The sequence below is a fragment of the Rutilus rutilus genome (genome assembly GCF_951802725.1).
Source record: "Rutilus rutilus genome assembly, chromosome: 17".
Lineage (NCBI taxonomy): Eukaryota > Metazoa > Chordata > Actinopteri > Cypriniformes > Leuciscidae > Rutilus > Rutilus rutilus.
This window is the reverse complement of record NC_140230.1, coordinates 30,187,944-30,211,067: the sequence shown is the minus strand read 5'-3', so window position 1 is coordinate 30,211,067 and position 23,124 is coordinate 30,187,944. Positions and strand designations below refer to the sequence as shown.

Sequence of the window (23,124 nt, the reverse complement as noted above, 5' to 3'; positions counted from 1 at the left end):
TGCGCGCGGAAACATAGTGAACCCCCCTCCGCACCACTAGATCCAGAGCAATCAGGAGCTTCCCGAAGCCGCACGACAGCGTTTAATGACCTCAACAAAAATCTTCTGGGAAAGAATTTCTGTTTGAGAAGGAAAAATGCATTTGGATTGTGCTCATTTTCCACACAGGGATTGAGACGGGGAAGCGGTGGGGTGGGGTTATGCTCTGAAACTATGTGTCATGGACCAAACTGGTTCTGGTTTTGTTCAGGGTGTAAAAGTTAGATTCATGACTCCATTGTGAAAATTTTACTCCACTCATATTTTCCTTTCTGGGAAGAGGGCTGTTTAACAAGTCCCATCATTTAAAGCACTTTCGGATGGTGCGTAGTACAAAAAGCTGAACAATTTTTTTCTGCTTGCAGGGTCCAGTAAAGCTCAAGTATGACAGAACTGTTCCCCTGACACCTGCTGTTAAAAGCTGTTTCTAAGGAAACTCCGAGGTAATGAAAAATAAACATCACCCCAGGACAGACTGTCGAGACTGAACAGTCCCCATGCTGCTCCGCTTTAAAATGTCAACAGCTTTTGCTTTCTTCATGACAATAAATTTTGTTTGCTTGCAGATTGGTGCAAAATCAAAGGCTGACACTGGAATTATGAGTTTGAGCAAGAATAGATGGCCAAAGCCACTGTTTGCATTTGTTCTTGTCATTTAAAATAATTGAGTTTACCCAAAAATGAAAATGTTGTTCCAAACCTATATGATTTTCTTTCTTCAGCTGAACACAAAAGAAGATATTTTGAAGAATGTCAGTAACCACAAAGTTGACGGCACCCATTGACATAGTATTTTTTTTCCTACTATGGAAGTCAATGGTTTCTGTCAACTGTCTGGTTACGGACATTCTTCAAAATACCTTCTTTTGTGTTCAGCTGAAGAAAGCAATTCATACAGGGTTGGAACAACATGAGGATGAGTAAATAATGACAACATTTTTAATTTTGGGTGAACTATCCCTTTAAGGGAAAGCTTTTGTGTGTGTGTGTGTTTTTTTTTTTTTTTTTTTTTTTGCCCAACTGTCTTTAGTTTTTATCGCAGAATATTTTGAGGGTCAGTGTGAGGTCACGATACAAATTATAGCTAGCTAGTAGCTTCTGGAAGAAAAAAAAAAATAATTGAAAAAGGTGGCATTGGGGTCTAAGTACATCAACACGTTTTCAGTTACCATAAAAGTCTACCTGAGTGACCACATATCTTTACTTGACGCAAAACAGGCCCTAGCAAACGGAAGTCAGGCGCGTAGCTACAGAATTATAACAACAGCACGATGAGAACGTCAAGAACATAATTTCTTTAGATTCAACATATTTCGAGTATATCACGAGAGCAGTAACTGTCAGGCTATTTATTTATAGGCTATTGTTGAGGGCGAGGACCCTCCTCAACCATTGAAAATGACCGATACCGACTTAGTTTGTGCAACTTTTTAACGGTTTTCCTGTTCTCCAGAATCAACCACATGTCCATGGCAGTTGCGCAGCGCTAAAACAGATACAAATTGTTAAACTTTTTAAAAAGCTGACTTCTCTTTGAAAAAGAGACTTCTACGGTCCTCTATTTATGAACGCTGAATGTAACCTGCGTGAACAACAACCCCAGAGTATACGCGTGCAATCAATGCGTGTGTGTTTTACAAAGGAATAATGTATGATGATGAAGAAGAGGGCGGATTCAGTTCTCACTCAGATCAGCTCAGTCTGTGAACGCAACTCTCTCTCTCTCTCTCTCTCTCTCTCTCTCTCTCTCTCTCTCTCTCTCTCTCTCTCTCTCTCTCTCTCTCTCTCTCTCACACACACACACACTCTCCCTCTCCCTCTCTCTCTCTCTGCGGCACAGCGCAGGTTTGTTCCCGTGGAAATATTTCGTGTTTCAATGCATCGTTGACGGATCTGTTTCTGATATAGCCTGCATCACTTTTTTGCTTGTATTATTTTGTAAACATGACATTTTGGGTCAGTCTCTTCGTGTTGATGTTCGTCCGGTACGCAGAGAGCGCACAGAAACAAGACGTGCCGGGTAATTATTCTGATTTTTTTTTTTTTTTTTTTTTTTTACTCAATCAGTTACACTGACTTCTCTCAGGTAGTTAGTTAGCATACCAGTTAATGTTTTGTCTTTCTTTTATATGCATATGTTTCTTTTAAAGTCTTTAATCCGTATTCACTCCAAAAAGTTAAACGTTCTTAATGGTCCAGTTAAAAGAACTGTGAAAAAGAGATAGAACTCTGATAGAAAAAGAGTCACTGGGCATGAGGAGATTTAGAGGAGATGCAATTTCTCTCAGAAAATATATAGTAGACAATTCATAATTTACTCACTCTCATGTTCTGCCAAACCTGCATGACTTACTTTCCTCTGTGGAGCACAAAAGGAAAGATAGAATAATAAGCCATACAATGTCAATGTATAAGGAATAGGAGCAAGAGCTTTAAAAAATGACGCAAAAGCATTATAAAAATGATGATGATGACTCGTTCATATGGGATTCGATTCAAAACTTCTTTTCGAGTCAGATTTTTTATTTATTTTTATTTTATTGACCCATTTCACAAACCCATTCTGAATGATTCATTCACAAACAGGTCTGCTCAGTTCTCGAGTTCAACTCGCTGACTTTTGACCTTTGACCTTTATTTAACCAGCCAAATAACTTAAGAACAATTACGACGAAAGATTGGGAGGTGGTGAATGGGAACAATTAAGAATAATTACATCAGATGGTAAATAGAAATAATTGTATAGGCTATAATATGTTATATTAATTATAGATAATTTAATATTGCTTTTTAGCCTACTTGAATTTATTTACATATGTGACCTTGAAGGAACCCAAAAGTAATCAGATTACATTACTTTAATATTGTGGTGCTTGGATTACATCACAAATACTTTTTTATGAATTTGTAACTGTAACTGAATACATTTTTAAAGTAACCCTGCCAACTATACTGAGAAAAGATTTTAAATATTAATGAAATTTTTTAAATAATGAAATATGATGTACCGTATGAGTCATATGCACAGCTTTTATTGCTTTTTTACTAAATTGGTCATTGTACGACATTGACGCCTGAAGATTCTGCAAAAAATCTTCTGTTTCATGGGGGAAAAAAAACATATATACGGGTTTGGAACAACTCCAACATGAGGTTATTAATTGCCTGTTCCTTTAATTCTCCCTGTCTCTGTTTCTCTCTCTCAGTGATAGACGTGTTGAGTTTGGAGGATGTGAAGCAGACTGTGGCCGCAGTGGAGAAGGTCTCTTTAGCACTAAAGACTCTCAGTGATGTGTATGTGATGTCTACGTTTCGTCTGCCTCCTAAACTGGGTGGAGTTCTGCTGGGCCTCTACAACAAGCAGGATAACAAGAAATACCTGGAGGTTGCCATCATGAGCAAAATTAACAAAGGTAATGCAGCGATGACCCATTTTTATCATTATATCATAATCATAATCAACTTGCTTTTTCTCTGAAACAACTTTACTTTTCCGCTGACATCACTGCATAGGCTGTTGTATATTGTTGACTAACAGCCAAATAGCAGGTTGCTTGTTTCAACAAACTTGCATTGAGATTTCGCTCCATTTTGTTATGGAATGCCCACTTTTCACCATCCAATCAAGTCTTGATGGATAAAAACAAGTCCCGCCCTTCATTTTTTTCCCATTGAATATCCTGTTTCACTCATAAACATGTAGCATTACAGGGTTATGAATGTGGTCTCGGCTCAGAACATCTCTAAAAGGTTTGTTTGTTTTAGTTCTGGTCCGGTATGTTCGTGAAGATGGGAAGCTGCACACAGTAAACCTGCAGACGCCTAATGTGGCAGACGGACGGCCTCAGTCTGTTATTCTACGAGTCGGTGGCCTGCGCAGAGAGCACCTGAACCTGGAGCTGTATGTGAACTGCCGTCTGGCTGACTCCGCACAGCGGCTGCCCCCATTGGTCGCTTTGCCCAGAGACAGCGAGCTGGTGGAGATTCGTAATGGCCACAAGGCATACGTTCGTATGCAGGTGAGATCCAACACAATATGATCTTGATCAGATGATGTCTTGATAATGTCTTCACACAACAGCTGCATATACACTTCCGCTCAAATGTAGGGAATTGTAATGTTTTTGAAAGAAGTCTCTTATGCGTATTACTAAGGCTGCATTTATTTTGGGGAAAAACAGTAAAATTGTGTGAGAAATTATTATAATTTAAAATAAATGTTTTCTATTTTAATATATTTTAAAATGTAATGTATTTCTGTGATTGCAAAGCTGAATTTTCAACATCATTACTCCAGTCTTCAGTGTCACATGATCCTTCAGAAATCATTCTAATATACTGGTTTGGAGCTCAAGGAACATTTCTTATTATTATCAATGTTGAGAAAAAAATTTTCAGTATATAGAAATTTTTGTAACCGTGTAAAAAATACCCACATTTTTAAACAGTAGTGTGTGTACTGAATTGTGCTGTCAAATCGATTAATCGCGATACACACACACACACACATATATATAATACATATATAAATATGATAATATACAGTATATACACACATATGTTATATAAACAAAAACTTTTATGTTAGATGCGATAAATCGAGATTAATCTATTTTACAGCACTAGTTGTGACACTTTTTTTGTGTAGTTCCATTTTGTATACGGTTATTCTCCAAAAGTTGTTCTTTTGTGTATCACAGAAAAATAACAGCATTCAGGTTTAGATCTTAAATCTTAAAAAGGTTTAGAAGTAAATAATGACTGATTTAACTTGTTTTTTTTTTAATGATGATTTTTCATTGTTGCGTAAGCTATTCCTTTAATTTTTAATGAAAGGAAAGATTAGACGTTATGATTGGGTAAGACCTGAAATCCAGATATGATGATAATATATGATATCCAAACTGATATTATATAAAATACTGTGATCAAAGGATGAACATACAGAAGCCAGAGGAGCTCTTGTAACTAACAGGTTTGTCTTCCAGGGCTCAGTGGAGTCCCTTAAACTGGCACTTGGTGGCACTGTTGCCCAGGCTGGAGCTCTCACCGACTGCCCCTTTCAGGGAGACGCCTCTTCATATAACATAGGTTAGCCAACATCAACACAAGTCTGCACATGGGGCTTGAATATATAGCTTTTTGATTGCTTGCGAAATCTTTGTCTGAAAGTTTTTTGCTTAAAATTTGTTTTTCAGTGAACGGTGAAGTTAATTCTATTTTAGGTGAGTTGACATCTCAGGACATTAGTGAAGTCATAATACGCGACTTGTTGGCTTTTATTTATTTAATTTAAAGATATTGCATTATTTTTTGTACAGGAGACCACACTAAAGCTCTGATTGGCCAGCTGATCATCTTTAATCAGATTTTGGGAGAGCTGAGAGAGGACATCAGAGAACAGGTGTGTGAGTGAGTGAGTGTGTATATGTAAGGGAAATTGTTCTGAACATGTTTAATTAAAGTTTTTTGTACTATTTAGGTGAAAGAAATGTCTCTTGTTAGGAACGCTATTCTGGAGTGCCAGATGTGTGGTGAGTAGCAAACATCAAGCCAACCTGACAGAGCTTATGGTCTGCGTTCAGAGTCAGACGGCAGCACACAGTCATCAGTCCTGTTAGAAGCGCTACCTGTACATAAAGTTGTTCATCATACACAGTTGAGTTAAGAAAGAGAGTGATAACCAGAACCACGGTTGACACACTGTTGTACATACTGAATAATTCCTGACAACATTAATAGATTTATTTTATTATACAAACTATTTATTACATGTGATTGGAGAGTGAGTGAAAACACTATCGTTTAAAAAGTTGGGGTTGGTAAAAATTTTTTAAAACAGTAAATACAAAATTATTACAATTTAAAATGACTGTTTTCTATTTGAATATATTTAAAAATTTTATTCATTCCTGTCATGCAAAGGTGAATTTTCAGAATCATTACTCCAGTGTCACATGATCCTTTAGAAATTAGTTTAATATGCTGATTTCTTCTTATCAGTGTTGAAAACAGTTGTGTTAATATTTTTGTGGAAACAGTGATACATTTCTTTTCAGGATTCTTTGCTAAATAGAAAGTTGAAAAGAGCAGCATTTATTTGAAATAGTAATCTATTGAATTTACTGTCACTTTTGATCACTTTTAATGTGTCATTCCTGAATAATAGTATTACTTTCTTTAAAAAAAAAATCTTACTGACACCAAACTTTTGAATAGTAGTGTGTATATATATATATATATATATATATATTTTTTTTTACTGAAGCGTTACATTTCTTTTTAAGCGTTAAACCTTTACACAAAACACCTTGGATTAAAAACACAATAATGAGGTCATGTGACACCAAAGTTTGAAAAGTTTATCGCTGCAAAATGTATACTTTTTCCACATACTACTACTTTTTAATAGTAGGAAGCATGCAGTGTATAGTGTGCAGAAAGCAGTCTGGTAGTTTTCAATTATGAATATGTCCTAAAACTATCCGCTCACAGACATTTATGTATGTATTATTCGTATGATATTAGATTTCTGGAGCTCGTTTTCAACTATCTGGTTTTGATAATTCATCCCTTTTGTTTGAAGGATTTCATGAACCACGTTCACGCTGTCAGCCCAGTCCTTGCTTTAAGGGCGTGGCCTGCATAGAGACGTTTGATTTCCCAGGGTACAGTTGTGGCCCCTGTCCGGAGGGAATGACCGGGAACGGCACACACTGTAAGGATATAGATGAGGTGGGTGAAGGCATTTAGCGCTGGTTTTATCTTAGAGTAATGATAAGTTTTGGTCCAGAACCCACTGTGAGTGTTTATGTCCTATGTTCCAAGCGTCTCGAATAAACATGCCTTTGTTTTTTAATCATAAAGCTGATTTATATTTAGATCATTTGAATGATTAGCATGTCCCTCTCCATCAGTGTGCAGTGGCTCAGCCGTGTTATACACCAAGCGCATGTGTCAACACAGCAAAAGGTTTTACCTGTGAGTCCTGCCCGCCCGGGCTATGGGGTCCACCTCTCTCTGGAGTCGGTGTGGAATATGCTAAGAGTTACCGCCAGGTACAGTGCATAAAACAGTAATATTGTGAAATAATATTGTGCTGCACATTTTTTTAAATCAAATTTAAGACTTTTTAAGACCTGAAAAAATAAAAAACAAACTTTGTATTATATGTATTTGTATCATTTGTAATATGAAAGTGGTACACAACTCAGTATACTATAAAAATAGTAAACGCATGACAACTTGTAAAATCTTAAAACATGTAATAGATCATATTATGCATGTTCAAACATGCATAACTGGAAGTAATGTGACTGATCAAATAACATGTCAAATGACATTTAAATACTTTTCAAATACAAAAAGTAGTGCAGCCTGCTTTGTTTACAGGGTTACTGGGGTAACGGCTGATTTCTGGTTTCATAAGCGCCATCATCTATTGTCAGAGTGAATGTGCATTTTATTCAGTGCGTCTCATTCACTCGTTCTGGCAGAACTCAAGTTCAAACTTTTAAGACTTTTTTCACTTTTGATCAATATAATGTCTCCTTGCTGAATATTATTGAGTATTATTTCTTTAAAAAAACTTTTGAACGGTAGTCTGTATAATTAATTATTTTAGCTACAGATTAAAGAGGATGAAAGCAGCAGAAGTGTCAAAAATGGCAAACCTTTTAGAATACAGGTGAAATAATTTGGTTGTAATTTTGACTCATTTGAATGTCGATATGGAATATGCTAAGAGTCACCTGTAGGTACAGTGACCTTAAAAAGAATTTACACTTAAAAATGCCCGAATGTCATTGCATCAGATAGCACAATATCAAAGCAAGTGGCAACAAATATCTTTTTGCAATGAATTTATTTCAGGAATGCTCTGACATCGATGAATGCCTTGATTTGGTCAACGCCTGCACACCCAACTCCATCTGCATCAACACCATTGTGAGTATGAGACATAAAAACTCCCCAGACATTTTCTCTGAAATCACACACAGTGTATGTTAATGTTTTTTAAACTTCTTTCCCTTCTCTCAGGGATCGTATCGATGTGGTCAGTGCAAAGTTGGATATGTTGGGAATCAGACAGCTGGATGTTTCCCTCGGAAATCTTGTGCTTCGCTCAGTTTCAACCCCTGTGACACTAATGCTCACTGCATCATTCAGCGGAACGGGGACGTCACCTGTGCTGTATGTGTACACTCAGTTACCAGTTACCTGTAGTAAGATTTGAAAGACAACTCACATCCGATCAAATCTTGTCAATTTTGTAATCAAAATGACCTCTCTGGTGATGCATACCGAACTTCTCCAATCATTTAGTCCTCTTAAACTCTGCCCCTTTCTTATAAACAACTGAAAGCTTGCATTCATATCTGCCTTCATCCAATCAACAATCAGTGGATTAAACCAAGACTCCATCCTACATATTTTTTTTAATTGTGGGGCTATCTAGCACAATGCAGTAAATAAAAGTTCTTTATTGGTATCTATGGTTCCATGAAGAACCTTCAATATCCATGGAACCTTTTTTTTTTTACACAAAAGGTTCTTTATAGTAGAAAAAGTATAGTAGTGAAAGTTCTTTACTCTAAGAACAAAATGGTTACTGAAAGGTTCTTAGGTGTAATAAAAATGGTTCTTCTATGGCATCACTGCAAGAACCTTTTTAAATACCTTGTCACTTTATCATGGCTGGTTAGGACAAAAACTCAGATTTACATGTGTCATATTGTATTAAATGCATCATGATTCATGACTGTCAGGGTTTTCTGATAAACTTCTGTATGATTCTCTTAGTGTAATGTTGGATGGGCTGGTAATGGTCACACTTGTGGGAAGGACACCGATATTGATGGTTATCCGGATCGCTCCTTGCCCTGCATGGACAACAACAAGCACTGCAAACAGGTATGAATCTCACAATCATTTTACCCACAATCCTTCTCCCTGCACACACCGATGTTGTATGAACAATTGTGAGTTTTCCTACAACTTGAAACTTTTAGTTTTATAAATGGGGGTAATCTTTGAAGGATGTACAAATAATGTTTTGGTCATCACATTAAAAATAACATCTAAATATGATTGAGTATGAGTTTGAAGTGCTGGAAAAAGATGTGTGACGTACTTGAAAGCATTTTACTATTCCTGCCAAACTTCCATGGCTACAGTTAGTGTTACTACATTAAATCCATGGTGAATGTTGCTGATTTGGAAACTTGAAGCCTGCAACTACTGTAGTTCATTCATGGCACAATGTTTCTCCTGGTTTCCACGTCAGCGCTGTTTTATCTAATAGAGATCTACGGTTAAAACTGAGAAATTTGAATGCTTCTCACTAGATCTCGCCGCGATGTTATTACCCCTGTGGTGAATTCAAATGCTTTCTTTACTGGATCTCTTAGCGCTGTGTAGTAACAGTGTCACTTGATCAAGATCGGCTGCACTGACATTGGTCCAAACTGATAAATGGTCCTTTAAACACAAATGAGTAGTGCGGTTTCGTTCAGCTTTCATTACGTTTGCCAGTTGATGCTGGGCAACGTTGTGATGGTCGCGACTGCTAACAAACTTTTGGTCGCACCAGCAGGAAAAATGGTCCAACGAATCGTTCGGTTTGTAATGCGTACCGAACCGAAAGCCTAGTACCGAACGGTTCAATACGAATACGTGTGTCGTTACACCCCTACTGAATTGATATTCTTTATAAGTATTGTTGGGAAACCATATTGTTCTTTTTATTCTGATGGTTTATAGATTTAAATATTTCCAGTTCAAGTGCAATTGTTCACACGTCTTGTACCTTTCAAGTAAATGAAGCTATTCATCCTAGGTGAGGTAATGTGTTTGCAGAAACCAAGTTTGGTTTTGGGTTTGTTTGGACTTTTATATGACAGATTCACCGTAGTTTGCTGTCCCGGAACTTCTCCCATGAATTCTCTTAGATTCAGTATGACTGAAAGCAGGATTTTATTCAGTTCCAGCTTGAAGTGTTGTGCTAGGGTTTTTCACATTCTGTGTTTTTCAGGACAACTGCGTGTTCACACCCAACTCTGGTCAGGAAGATGCAGATAACGATGGGATCGGAGACCAATGTGATGAGGATGCCGATGGAGACGGAATAAAGAACGTAGAGGTGTGTTTGTGTCCCATCCAACCAGTGCTGTTAATGTTAACTAAAACTAACTAAAATAATTTTTGTTAAACTGCCCCTATAATGCTATTTTAAAAATTCCTCATTTTGTTTTTGAGGTTTCCTACAATAGGTTTACATGCTTCCAAGATAAAAAAACACTTTAATTTTCTCATAATATAGATTGCACTTCACCTAATTTCTCTGAAGTCTGAAACCGGTTAGTTTGAAGATTCAGTCTCTCTAAATCCCTCTTTTCCGAGAGCCTTCTCTGCTCTGATTGGTCAGATGGCTCAGTCTGTTGTGATTGGTCTACCGCATACAGCGCATGTGGGAAACAAAACGCCTATTACCATATGTGAATTTTAGCGTCGGAGGCTTCCTCAGCGCTTGATACACAATGAGGCGAACAGTAACCAGGGTTCCTACGCAGTTTAGAAAAGTATGGAATTTGATTTGAGTAATTTTCAGGTCTGGAAAAGTATGGAAAAAAGAAATCAGGGAAGGAAAAATATTTGCGTTTCCAGACTATTGACCCTATTCAGTTTTCTAAAATATAAAATTTTAAATTTCTAAAAATAGATGTAAGCCTATCACACAGGCTTAAAAATATCAATTTCTCAATTTTAATCTATTCTCATTTTTATGAACCATTATCAATTCTTAAATCCCAAGAATCGATCTTTTAGTCTATGCTGTTTTCAGTTGTTGAATGAACAAAACTTTGTAGCGCCTCCCATCAAATAATTCGCAATAAGCTTTGAGCTTTGTTACTTTTGCTATTAAACAAAGTCTCAGTAACAATGGCGTCAGTTTTTCCATATCAATTCCATTCATCCTTTCAAAGTGCATGCGAAGTAGATTCACAGCGCTGAAAACAGAATCTTCTCAACATGTCGAGAACACGAACCAAACTCCTCCAGGCCTCAGCTACAACTACAGTGTTTGAGGGCGGGTCAAAGGAGACGTTGTTCACAGGCAGCCAATGAAGACCATAGGCTGGCATTATGCAAATTTGTTACGTTGCTATGTAGGTATGTAACATGAAGTGAGACTGGAATTGCTGACTACTCGTTTCAGGCGGTTCAAAATCAGTTCAGAGACAATAACTTTATTTGTTGTGCACTTTGATCTTTATAACTTTGCAGACCTTTTAAATTCACAAACACATAAATAACACACTACATGAAAGGTAATATCTGAAAAAAGAAAAATAGGGGCGCTTTAATGAAAATCTTGAAGTTGAAAAAAATTATAAAAATGACAAAAGCACATAACAAAATTACTTAAACGTGAACTGAAAATCAGTGTATCAGTTATACTAAAATAACACTGCATTTAATTTGAATTTTTTTTATTTTTTATGTCTCTCTATGAATAAATGTGTATGTTTCAGGATAACTGTCGGTTGGTGTCCAATAAAGATCAGCAGAACTCTGACACCGATTCATTCGGTGACGCGTGTGATAACTGTCCCACCGTTCCCAACATCGACCAGAAAGATACTGACAATAACGGAGAGGGAGACGCTTGCGATGAAGACATCGATGGAGATGGTAAAGACTGTTCAACTTGATGAATTGCTCCACTTTGTGTCCCAACAACATCATCCTTTGTGCATGTGATGTATGTGGATGTTTTGCAGGAATCCAGAATGTGCTGGATAACTGTCCCAAAGTGCCGAACCCAATGCAAACAGACCGGGACAGAGACGGAGTGGGTGATGCATGTGACAGCTGTCCTGAGATCAGCAACCCCATGCAGGTACTGCATCACATCTTACTTCATATCAAACTTCACACTTTCATTGTAAGTTGATGCAGTGTCGAAAAGAAGTTGTGTGACTTTCTTCTATGGAAAAATAAAAAAAGGACATATTAAAAGCCCCCATTTGATTTGAGAGCTACAATGGAGGGAATTAAATTTTGGTTTGTTCCTCATACAAAGCTATCGTATAGACACTTTTATGATACCTTATGGTACTTTTTAGTCATTTTGAAGCTTGAAGCCTTTGACCAGTGTATATTTTTGTATTTGTGTTCCACAAAAGAAAGTCATACAGGTTTGAAACTATTGCTATTTAAGTATTATTTATATACTACGATAGCTTTTATTAATATTTTGAATGAACTTTTATTTATATATATATATATATATATATATATATATATATATATATATATTTTTTTTTTTTTTATATTACTATTTAGGTTTCATTTATTTTTATTTTTAATTCTATTTAAATTTAATCAATTAAAATTTTAGTCACTTTAGTACAACTATATTTTATTTTGTTTCAGCTTGATTTCAGTTAACGTAAATATTTGTAATAAGTTTTGTTTTGTTTAACGCTAATAATCCTATTTGGAATGGCATTAGTAAATGATGACAGAATAAAACATTTTGGGTGAAATATCTCTTTAACAAATAATTTGAGTAATTAAAAAACAGCAAGATTTTGCTTTTTTAGTGAATGGTCTATTTTATATACTTTTTTTTCTCTCAAATTAAATGTATGAATAATAAACTCAGTTCATACTATTGCAGACAGATGTAGACAATGACTTGGTCGGGGATGTTTGTGACACCAACCAAGACACGTGAGTACACGCACAACTCTGGTCAATTTAAATATATAAATACCACAATTGGCAGACTATCCTTTCACTCACTAACCTGTATGGGAAGATTGCTGCCATCTAAACTTCATTCAGACTGTCGATCCGAAATAAATGTTTGTGCATATTATGCAAGAGTAAACAGCAACAAAAAAAATCTGATTTTTAGAAATCTGTTTCAGGCTTCATTCATATGTGGCTTGAAATCCTATTTAAATAAAAAAGTCTGACTGCTCTGATTGGATTTTGCTTAGTTGTTTGAGTTGTCACATGTCACTTTCTCACAGCATGTAAAAGGTAAACACATCAGACATTGATGCAGAACAGGTAGTGAATGTGCCGGCACGCATTCTGAAGTTTGACAGCCACATCCCTTCATCAAATTTGGTTACCACACGAGAGGGAGGATGCGTCCACACACATGGAGACGGCAGCATGGAATAAAGCTGCCACTGCTTCATTAGACATAGTAGTCCAGTGCTGTGGCTACTCATCATTGCAACCCCCTCCATGTTGATGTTGATGCTTTTTGGCGTTTGCCTACCAATGAAACTCCATTGGCATAGAAACCAACACAAATATTCTGGAAAATGTGCCACAGCACACACAAATTGGATCAGTTGTGATACACAGTGTGGACTTTCAACCATTTAAATCATATTTCAATCGGAGATACAAATAATCTGATCTGGAATGACAGTTTGAACGTAGCCCTTGTGTTCTCATTGTTGCTTATACCAGTTATTATCACCTCAAACAATTTCAGTTCAGCTCATAATGTTGAATGTTGTGTTTTCAGTGATGGAGACGGACACCAGGACACTCGAGATAACTGCCCCGACATTCCAAACAGCTCTCAACTTGACTCGGATAACGATGGCATCGGAGATGACTGTGACGAAGACGACGATAACGACGGGATCCCGGACAATCACGCCATCAACGGCATCGGACCTGATAACTGCAGACTCATTTCCAACCCCAACCAGAAAGACTCGGACAGTAAGAGCGTTCATATCCACTGATGGTAAATAATCTTCCTTATTAATGACTCGCCTAATTCTTTTCTTTCTTGTCATTTAGGTAATGGAGTTGGTGACGTGTGTGAGAATGACTTTGACAATGATGCTGTACTGGATGTGATTGACGTGTGCCCAGAAAGTGCTGAAGTCACTCTTACGGATTTCAGAGCCTATCAGACGGTCATTCTAGACCCTGAGGGTGACGCTCAGATCGACCCAAACTGGGTGGTGCTTAATCAGGTAAAGCATCATGCAGGGGCGCGGGAAGATGTTTTGGGTTGGGGGGGGTTGAAAGGTGGGGAATGTGGGTAAAGAAATAGTATATAAAGAAATAATATATAAAACATGTCAACGCCATAACAAACAGAACGCTTGTTTAATAGATGGAGCATACAGTAATGCAACAAGGAATGCATTTGTAATACGCTATTTCAAAAAAGGGGCTATTGAGGTATTTTTGCAGGCAATAAATGAGCCTGCACGGCGCTTTGTTTGGAACTATTTTCGTTGAAGGAGCAAAAATGTAAGTTATTTACTTAAAGCTGCAGTCCGTAACTTTTTTGGGTTAAAAATTATCCAAAATAAATTTTTGAGCAAGTACATAACCAGCCAGTGTTCAAAACTATCTGCTTGCCTTAGCTCGATTCAAAACGGTAAGCTTGTAATAATGTTTTTAATTCCAGTGGTACTGGTGGATTTCCACGGGAAATTCGAGCATGTCTTTGCTTCACATCTCAGAAGGTGAGAAGGTACACATAAAGAAGGAGTCTCGGCTAGTAGAGGCTATGTTGCGTGTGAGGATGTTGGAGGTGGAGATTTAAAGCCTTTTCTCACAGCACTTAATATAATTAACTCTTATCAATTTGACGGCGGATCCAGAAAGGTTCAAACGACAATCACCAGGGACAACTGGAGATTCACCCGTTGTAAAATGGAAAAGACTTCAGAGTTCGGAGTGGCTACAGAAAAAAAGAGACAGCAACCGGCCCATGCGAAAACAAGGATAATATCGGAAGGTCATTAAATGTAGTCACACAATACTGATGTTGTTAACATTAACAATTTGAGAACAAAGTTCTCAAAGTAATTTCATAATTTGCATGGTATGACTTGATATGATAAGCGATCGATAGATTTAATCAGCGCGATTTACTGCAATGCTTTTTTTCCCTTAATTGGTCAGAACAAAAGTGGATGTTAGTTACTTGTTCAGATGACATTTTCCGGTAAAAATTGTTATGTTGGTCATACTTTCAAAAAGTAGAATCTGTGATTGTGAATGACAGTATCCACACCGGCGGTGACTGACAGCCGCACATTCTCCTCAAAACATTGGATTCATCCGTGCTGTGCCGTGCCGAGGCACAACCCACGTAAAGTTGATAATTCCGCGAATAACTGCAATTGCAGATTTCGAACAGAGATGGCGACAAAGAGGAAAAACTACGGACTGCAGCTTTAATGTTAAGTTCTTGATTATTTAACTGTTTTATAATATCACATTTGCAGTATGTTTTTCGGGGAAAAACAGCACTCTTGCTTGTGTGATAGCCGATTGCTTAACTATATCGTACAAAAATCAGGAACTCATTCTTAATATTGGGGGGCATTTTTGTTCATTTTGATTGAATTTGCTCTGAGTGTGTGTGTGTGTGTGTGTGTGTGTGTGTGTGTGTGTGTGTGTGTGTGTGTGTGTGTGTGTGTGTGTGTGTGTGTGTGTGTGTGTGTGTGTGTGTGTGTGTGTGTGTGTGTGTGTGTGTGTGTGTGTGTGTGTGTGTGTGTGCACTACTCACTACTCCTAATGTGTGTGCACTAACTTGTATGGGTTAAATGCAGAGGACGAATTCCGAGTATGGGTTCTTACCATGTCACTTGTTAATTTCATTCCCTGGTGTGCGTCAATCAAGATCCAAGAGGAATGAAATAATAGTCCCATTTTGAGAAAGTAAACTATGTAAGATTAAAACATTTTAAAAAGATTTGTAGCCTACTTACAATTTACAGTTAAATTCCTTAAAGGTTAACTGATTTAAAATGTATTGATTTCTTTATAAAAATTGTGTTGCGTTTATAAACCTGTGAAAACAGGGTGTGCATCAGCACCCCTACTTCTGACATCATTAGAATCCTGTTGATCTCATTGACACAAGTCAACTTTTTTGGGGCATGCATTGATTATTTAAAGATGAAGTCTGTAATTTTCTGTACTTTGCGAAGTACTTGTTTTAATAAAGATGAATTTGGGTTTCAGGGTATGGAGATTGTTCAAACCATGAACAGCGACCCGGGCTTGGCAGTGGGTGAGTCCGGTTTCAGATTTCAAGAGCTCAACGCCCAGCAGACACTCAAACTTAAACTCTAAATCACTTCTCCACAGGTTACACAGCGTTTAACGGTGTGGACTTCGAGGGAACTTTTCACGTTAACACGGTGACTGATGACGACTACGCCGGCTTCATCTTCGGCTATCAGGATTCGTCTAGTTTCTATGTGGTGATGTGGAAGCAGACCGAACAGACCTACTGGCAGTCGGTCCCATTCAGGGCCATGGCTGAACCGGGCATGCAGCTCAAGGTACGAATGTTACTTAATTGTGTAGTTTCATTGAAATATATTGGCATATGACCTCTTGTGGAGTAAGACCTCTTGTGTTTGTGTAGGCAGTGAAGTCTCGTACAGGCCCCGGTGAATTTCTTCGTAACGCTCTGTGGCACGCGGGGGATACGGATGGAGAGGTGAAACTGCTGTGGAAAGACCCACGTAATGTCGGCTGGCAAGATAAAACCTCGTACCGGTGGCAGCTCAGCCACCGGCCACAGGTCGGCTACATCAGGTGAGATCTTCTACAAGTGTGCAGCAGCAGGATATATGCTACTGTTCAAAAGTTTGCTGTCAGTTAGATAAAATAAAATAAATTAATACTTTTATTCAGCAAGGATGCATTAAATTGATCAAAAGTGACAATACAGACACTTGTGTTACAAAAGATTTCTATTTCAAATTAAATCTTTTTAAATAAACTTTCTATTCATCAAAGAATTCAGCATAAATTTTTTTTTTTTTAAATATGAAGCAGCACAACTGTTTTCAATATTGATAATAATAAGAAATGTTTCTTGAAGAGCAAATCAGCAGTTTCAAATGATTTCTGAAGGATTTCTGACACTGAAGACTGGAGTAATGATGCTGAAATTCAGCTTTGCCTCAGGAATAAATTACATTTTAAAATATATATATAAAAAGAAATATTATTTTAAGTTGTAATTAGGCAAGGCAAGTTTATTTATAAAGCACATTTCATACACAATGGCAATTCAAAGTGTTTTACATAGAAGAAATAAAAATAATTAAAATAAATAAGAATAATTAAAACAGTTTAGAAAAATAAAATAAAATACAGTACAGTACAAACAGTCGGACGAACAGCGGCACAGTGCTCATTCAGTAAATGCATAGCTAAACAGATGTGTTTTGAGTCTGGATTTGAATGTGACTACAGTAGGAGCACATCTGATCTCTTCTGGAAGCTGGTTCCAGCATAATAGCTAAAAGCGGACTCGCCATGCTTAGAGTGAACCCTTGGTATTTCTAGCTGATATGATCCTAATGATCTGAGTGATCTGTTAGGTTTATATTCAGTGAGCATATCTGCAATGTATTGAGGTCCTAGGCCATTTAGTGATTTATATACCAGTAATAATACTTTAAAATCAATCCTAAATCTGACTGGGAGCCAGTGTAAAGACCTGAGGACTGGTGTGATATGTTCATATTTTCTGGTTCTGCTCAGAATCCTGGCGGCAGCGTTCTGTATGAGCTGCAACTGTCTTATGGTCTTTTTGGGTAGGCCAGTGAGGAGTCCATTATAGTAATCCACCCTGCTGGTGATGAAAGCATGAACAAGTTTCTCTAAGTCTTGTCTGGAAACAAAGCATCTAATTCTTGCAATATTTTTCAGATGATAGTATGCTGATGTAGTTATTGCTTTGACATGACTACTGAAACTAAGTTCTTAATTAGGGTTATTATACTTAACTAAGAACTAAAAACGTATTTAATTTCAGCTTGTTGCCAAGGAAACATTTTTCATTTTCATTTAGTTTAACTTGATGTACGAAAATAACTAAAACTAAAAGTGAAATAAAAATAAAAACTATATAGACATAAAAACGAATAGAATTTTCAAAAACACAAAAAATGACTAAAATTAAATGAAAATGGAAGATACAAAAATAAAAACCAACTCAAAAATATGTTAGTATCTCAGTGTTACTAAAATAACACTGGTTGTAATATTTCACAATATTACTGTATTTTTGTAAATAAATGCAGCCTTAGTGAGCAAATCAGGATAAGAGACTTTTCAAAAAACCCTCAACTTTTGAATGGTAATGTACATTACTTTGTACATTGACTGCATGCCAAATTATATTATTTACCTTGTATATTCCTTTATGAAGAGAGTAATAAGAAGACATTTGTCCTTGCTGAAGCAACTTTTTTTTCTGTCCGATTGTGGACTGCGTTTGTTGTCACAAGAGGGCGCAATACCAGATTGGGTCATGGACTGCACTGGTGCGAGCGGCAGCTGCTAGAACCTTGTGCTGGTATACTGGGGAGGGGGTGGGGGGGGGGGGGGGGTGCTATGACTCGTTATCCTTAAAATTTCTTCACAATTGCCCCCTCCTCTTGCCCTCCTCACACCCCTGAGACTCTGCTGAGTGGTTGGGCCCCCTGGCCGCCCATTGTTGTGGTTGCCATGCCAATGAAATCCTTGGCAAGAATTTTCTTGGTGCCTGTTCATATGCAGATCCAACGGAAACTACTGTAGTGGACGGGCCGTTAAAGAAAGAATGAGAACGGACCGCAGAGGACAGTTAAACATGTATTGTGTATGATTTCCTGTTCTGAGTAATTTCTTGGCATTGTGTTGTAAATCAGATGCTCATGCCAAAGAAACAACGCATAAACTCCAGCAAATGCTCCAGCAATGTCATAACAGAAATTGCCTAAAATAAATTCTCATTTCATAGTTAAACAGTTCTGAAGCTTTTAAACTTTGAGTCTGCATGATTATTGAACTTTTTAGAACATTCCCAAGATTCTAGTTTGCATAAATATCTACAAGAAGAGAGAGAACTGTGTGTGTGTGTGTGTGTGTGTGTGTGTGTGTACGTACACGTGTATGCACATTTGTGTGAGACAATGTGTAGCTGAGGCTTTGTAAGGGCCTTTTCAAACACACACACATAAACACACCTGCTTTGTATTCAGTGAGAGGAGTGAATAAAGCACTGGACTTCAGTACGCACACACACACACACACACACACACACTCACGCTGAATTGTGCTGCAACCGTTCTCTGCTCATACATAATGCAATTTAAGTCCGGCCTGCTGCTAAATCAAATCAGATCTCATTTATTATCAGGTAATTAGAGGTCGAGCAGGTGGAGTTTAGTAGCGGCCTGTAGCATAAAACAGTTCTCTGCTTCATTCAGATCAAATATTCTAGAACAACGGTTCTCAAAATTGGGTTGGTGATGTTAAATGCAAATTATAAAATGCAACCGTATACGTTGGGATTGCAAAATAAATGGGGTTTTAAGTGGGAAGACAAAATGTTTCTTTTGTTTGTTGATGTAAAAGTTTGTGCGTCCAATAAGACTAAAGTGCTTGGGTGCAAATTAATTTGTTACTTTTAACAAAGTAATTTTACTTAGAATAATACTCATAAAATCCAAATATTTTGTAATATTTTATACATTTTAATTATTAAATGTATATATTATTTAATATATATTTTGAATACATTAGATAAAAATTATATTATTATATATAATGTATTCAAAATAGAATGTGTGTGTATATGTGTGTGTATATATATATACATACACAGTATATATTATTTAATATATATTTTGAAAGCAGGCATAATATATAATAATATGGTAGATTATCTCTATATATTAGATATAATTGTATTATAATATTTATAAAATATTATATGTAATGTTTTAACAAATATATATATATACAGTATATATTATTTATATATTTTGAAAACACATAATATATAATAATATGGTATATTAACTATATATATATAATAATAGTATAATATTTAGTATTATATTATGGTATAATATTTAGAAATTATATCTAATGTATTAATAAATATACATTTTTATATATATATATATATATATATAATATATATACACACACACACACACAACTACACTTCTATTTATGATATTTGTGGTGATATTAATGAATTTCAGTGTTTGATCTTTAGGATAGTTTTGCTCACTTTTGTACGTTAAACAATTTTGCTGTCGTTTATTAAATCTGGATCCAGTAGTAGTCCTGCACAGTAGTATTTGACAGTGGCTTTCATGCGTGTGTGTGTGTGTGCTCCTGTTGCAGGGTGAAGCTGTATGAAGGCACAGAGATGGTGGCTGACTCCAATGTTGTGATTGACACCTCCATGAGAGGAGGCCGCCTGGGCGTGTTCTGCTTCTCTCAAGAGAACATCATTTGGTCCAATCTGCGCTACCGCTGTAATGGTAAAGATTAATCCACTCTTTGATATTTAAATCATGATCCCTAGACCCCCAAATCCAATGCTCAAAGTCTCCAAGAAATCTGCAAATTCTGTATAAAAGTTGTTTATTGACAAAACCCTGCATTACAACAGAAGAATAAAACAAATGAGCAGATTAAACATTTCTTTTCCAGATACTGTTCCAGAGGACTTCAGTACACACCGTAAACAGGTTCTAATGCACATAAAGGTGTGAGAGGAGTGAGACGCCCTCCGTCTCTCTCTCTCGACCCCCTGAAACCCAGTGTGGGGCCACTGAACTCCTGTGTACGAGGGGCCAAACAACCAGGACAGATGAGAGATTTACCCAGCGTCTGTGTTACTCCGGTTGAGGAGACTGAATGAAAGGAGAGGAAAGACTTTTATTTTACCTTTTGCGTGTTTTTGTTGTTGCGGAGCCGTATAATGTGAGTATGAGAGTGTATGTTTGAAAGGGTTCATTAGAGTGTGTATGCATTAACAATATGTCTTAAAAATAAAGGGATACGGTGTATTTTCTAGAACACAATAAATACCTGACAGTACTTTTGTTCTATAATATAATGACAACAGTCAGTTTTAAAAATGCCAAAAGTGACAGTTTAATGCGTCAATCCCAATTCTCCTGTTCTGTATTTCATTAATGATGAATAAGAGATAAGCTCTCTTTCCACACTCAAGCATATGTATGGAAATATATTAATTTAACATTGATTAAAATAAAACCATCTTAGCCATTGTGGGGGAAAATGTCATATCTACTATGAATGCTTCAAGTAAAAATTTAAATATATATATTTATATATATAAAAAAACATTACATTTATTGGAAATTAAATCATACATATTTTAATATATTTATGTATCATTTTATATTTTCCTATATATTTTATAATGTTTTTTATTAAGAATTATTTTATATAAACTCAAAAGAAATCTAAGCACACTATGTTCAGAACAGAATGCTTGTATACTCTTACTTTTTGTGCAGTACATAGTATGTATAATACATTAATTTTATGTATGCATAAACACCAGAATTATCTAAAAGCACTTGCTTTATTGTGCAGTACGCATCAGAGCACACTGTGTAGAACACTGAATCCCACAATGCAATGCAAAATGAGTACACAGTATACAGTTCATGCTGCACAACATTCAGTAAGCAAGCAGTAAGTTAGTATTCCATTCATACATAGCCACTGTAATAGGCTGTGCCCGAAATTGCATACTTGAGTAGGTACTTATTTTAAATAAGTAATTACTTCACGACTGCTAAAAAATCATGTTCTATATAGTATGAATGCGTGTAGTATGAATGTAATCTGGACATACAACATTCGCCATGCTGTCATTATCATGTGGCCTACCAGTTGCTTCACTGCCATTCATAAATCCTCTCCCTCGTGGGATGGTAAAGTGTCCATTGTATGCACACTTCAGAATCTCGCTGGAAGAAGTAGGTCCTCCGGGTACTTTTTGCCTACTCTTTTATGACTACTGTGAGTTTGGGCTTACTTCTTTTGTCACATACCGTTTTTTGCCCACTATATAGTAGGGAAGTATGCGATTTCGGAAGCAGCCATATACTCACACTGGTGTTGAAGATACACCTGCAGTCTGGCGCCGCCCTAGTGGTCGAGCAGTTCATAAGCTGTTGTTGTGGCGGGAGATTCCAGCGGGGAGTCGCGTGTTCCTCGTGGTCAGGGAGGCCGGGACGAGTGCAATATTGGCGGGAGATTGAACAACAGTGCACAGCATCCCACACCTGCCAGACCGCAGGACCTCAAACACACTCTACAAGGCTTCAGACTTCTTCTCCGCAGAACTACACAATTAACACAAATACACATGTATTTACTATCTTACATAGGATAGTTTGAAACAATCAAAATGTTGTTTTTAAATGAAGTTTTCTGCTTGTTAGAAAAACATGGTAAACGTATTTTTCATTTAGTAGGGAAGGACCATGCGCATGTGGGTTTTGGAGCACCTGAGGGCTGAGGCCCTAAAAAGCCAAACTTTGTTTGCATGATCTTTAATATCTTGTGAAACCCTGAATATAAGGTACTGAGCTTCATGATTCCCACCAAAGTTTCACACCTTGTTTTTTCCGTCTTATCCCCACACACTCCCATCAGTAATGTTCGTATTAACTTGTATCAACATGTAAAATCTTTACGATAATAATAAAACTATCACAGGGTGTCTTGTGTGTCGGAAAAGTTATAGGCCAATTAAATTGTCGCAGATTTGGAACAAGTTTAATGTTCCGTTTGAGTGCCTTATTCAGTTATTTTAGTTATTCAGTTAGGTTAGTTATTTTAATATATAATGACAGCTCAAACATTTAAGTATTATAAATAAGTTAAATATACATTTCATTTGTTTTCTTTTGCTTTTTAGGTTTAACAGCGCGAAAGCGAAACCGTTCCAAGTATTCCTGGCGTACGCGCGTGCTGCTGGTTGAGAATCACTGTTGCTTAGTAACGGGGTAATATGTTGACCAGCGAATAGTCCAGTTAGACAGAAATATGCAACACAAAAGATAATCTATATGTTTGTGAAGAAAATAAAGTTGTCTATGATAACAAGTTGAATAACGCACTTCACTAAATATACTCAACAAATAATAGATCATGAAATGGAAAGTTTTCTCCTGACCCCACAAGGAGTTTATTACTCACCTAAAAATTCACAACGCTGTATTGAAATCACAT

At 36.8% G+C, this 23,124-nt stretch overlaps 1 protein-coding gene across 2 annotated transcripts; it reads left to right on the top strand.

The window, feature by feature from the left end:
• Positions 1–373: 373 nt before the first annotated feature.
• On the top strand, positions 374–21,182 carry thbs3a (thrombospondin 3a). Of its 2 annotated transcripts, none has more exons than XM_084385651.1 (23): positions 374–482; positions 3,246–3,452; positions 3,805–4,058; positions 5,028–5,130; positions 5,238–5,264; positions 5,361–5,443; positions 5,522–5,573; positions 6,626–6,774; positions 6,957–7,097; positions 7,912–7,986; positions 8,080–8,232; positions 8,842–8,952; positions 10,073–10,180; positions 11,574–11,733; positions 11,823–11,941; positions 12,725–12,777; positions 13,595–13,797; positions 13,879–14,057; positions 16,069–16,117; positions 16,195–16,391; positions 16,478–16,650; positions 20,248–20,387; positions 20,560–21,182. In XM_084385651.1, the coding sequence occupies exons 2-23, from the start codon at positions 3,341–3,343 to the stop codon at positions 20,619–20,621; spliced, it is 2,703 nt and encodes a 900-aa protein (XP_084241777.1). In that variant the 5' UTR covers positions 374–482; positions 3,246–3,340; the 3' UTR covers positions 20,622–21,182. The 2 variants fall into 2 exon arrangements, with proteins under 2 accessions (XP_084241777.1, XP_084241776.1); XM_084385650.1 differs by lacking the exon at positions 374–482 and adding an exon at positions 1,724–2,059.
• The last annotated feature ends 1,942 nt before the right edge of the window (positions 21,183–23,124 follow it).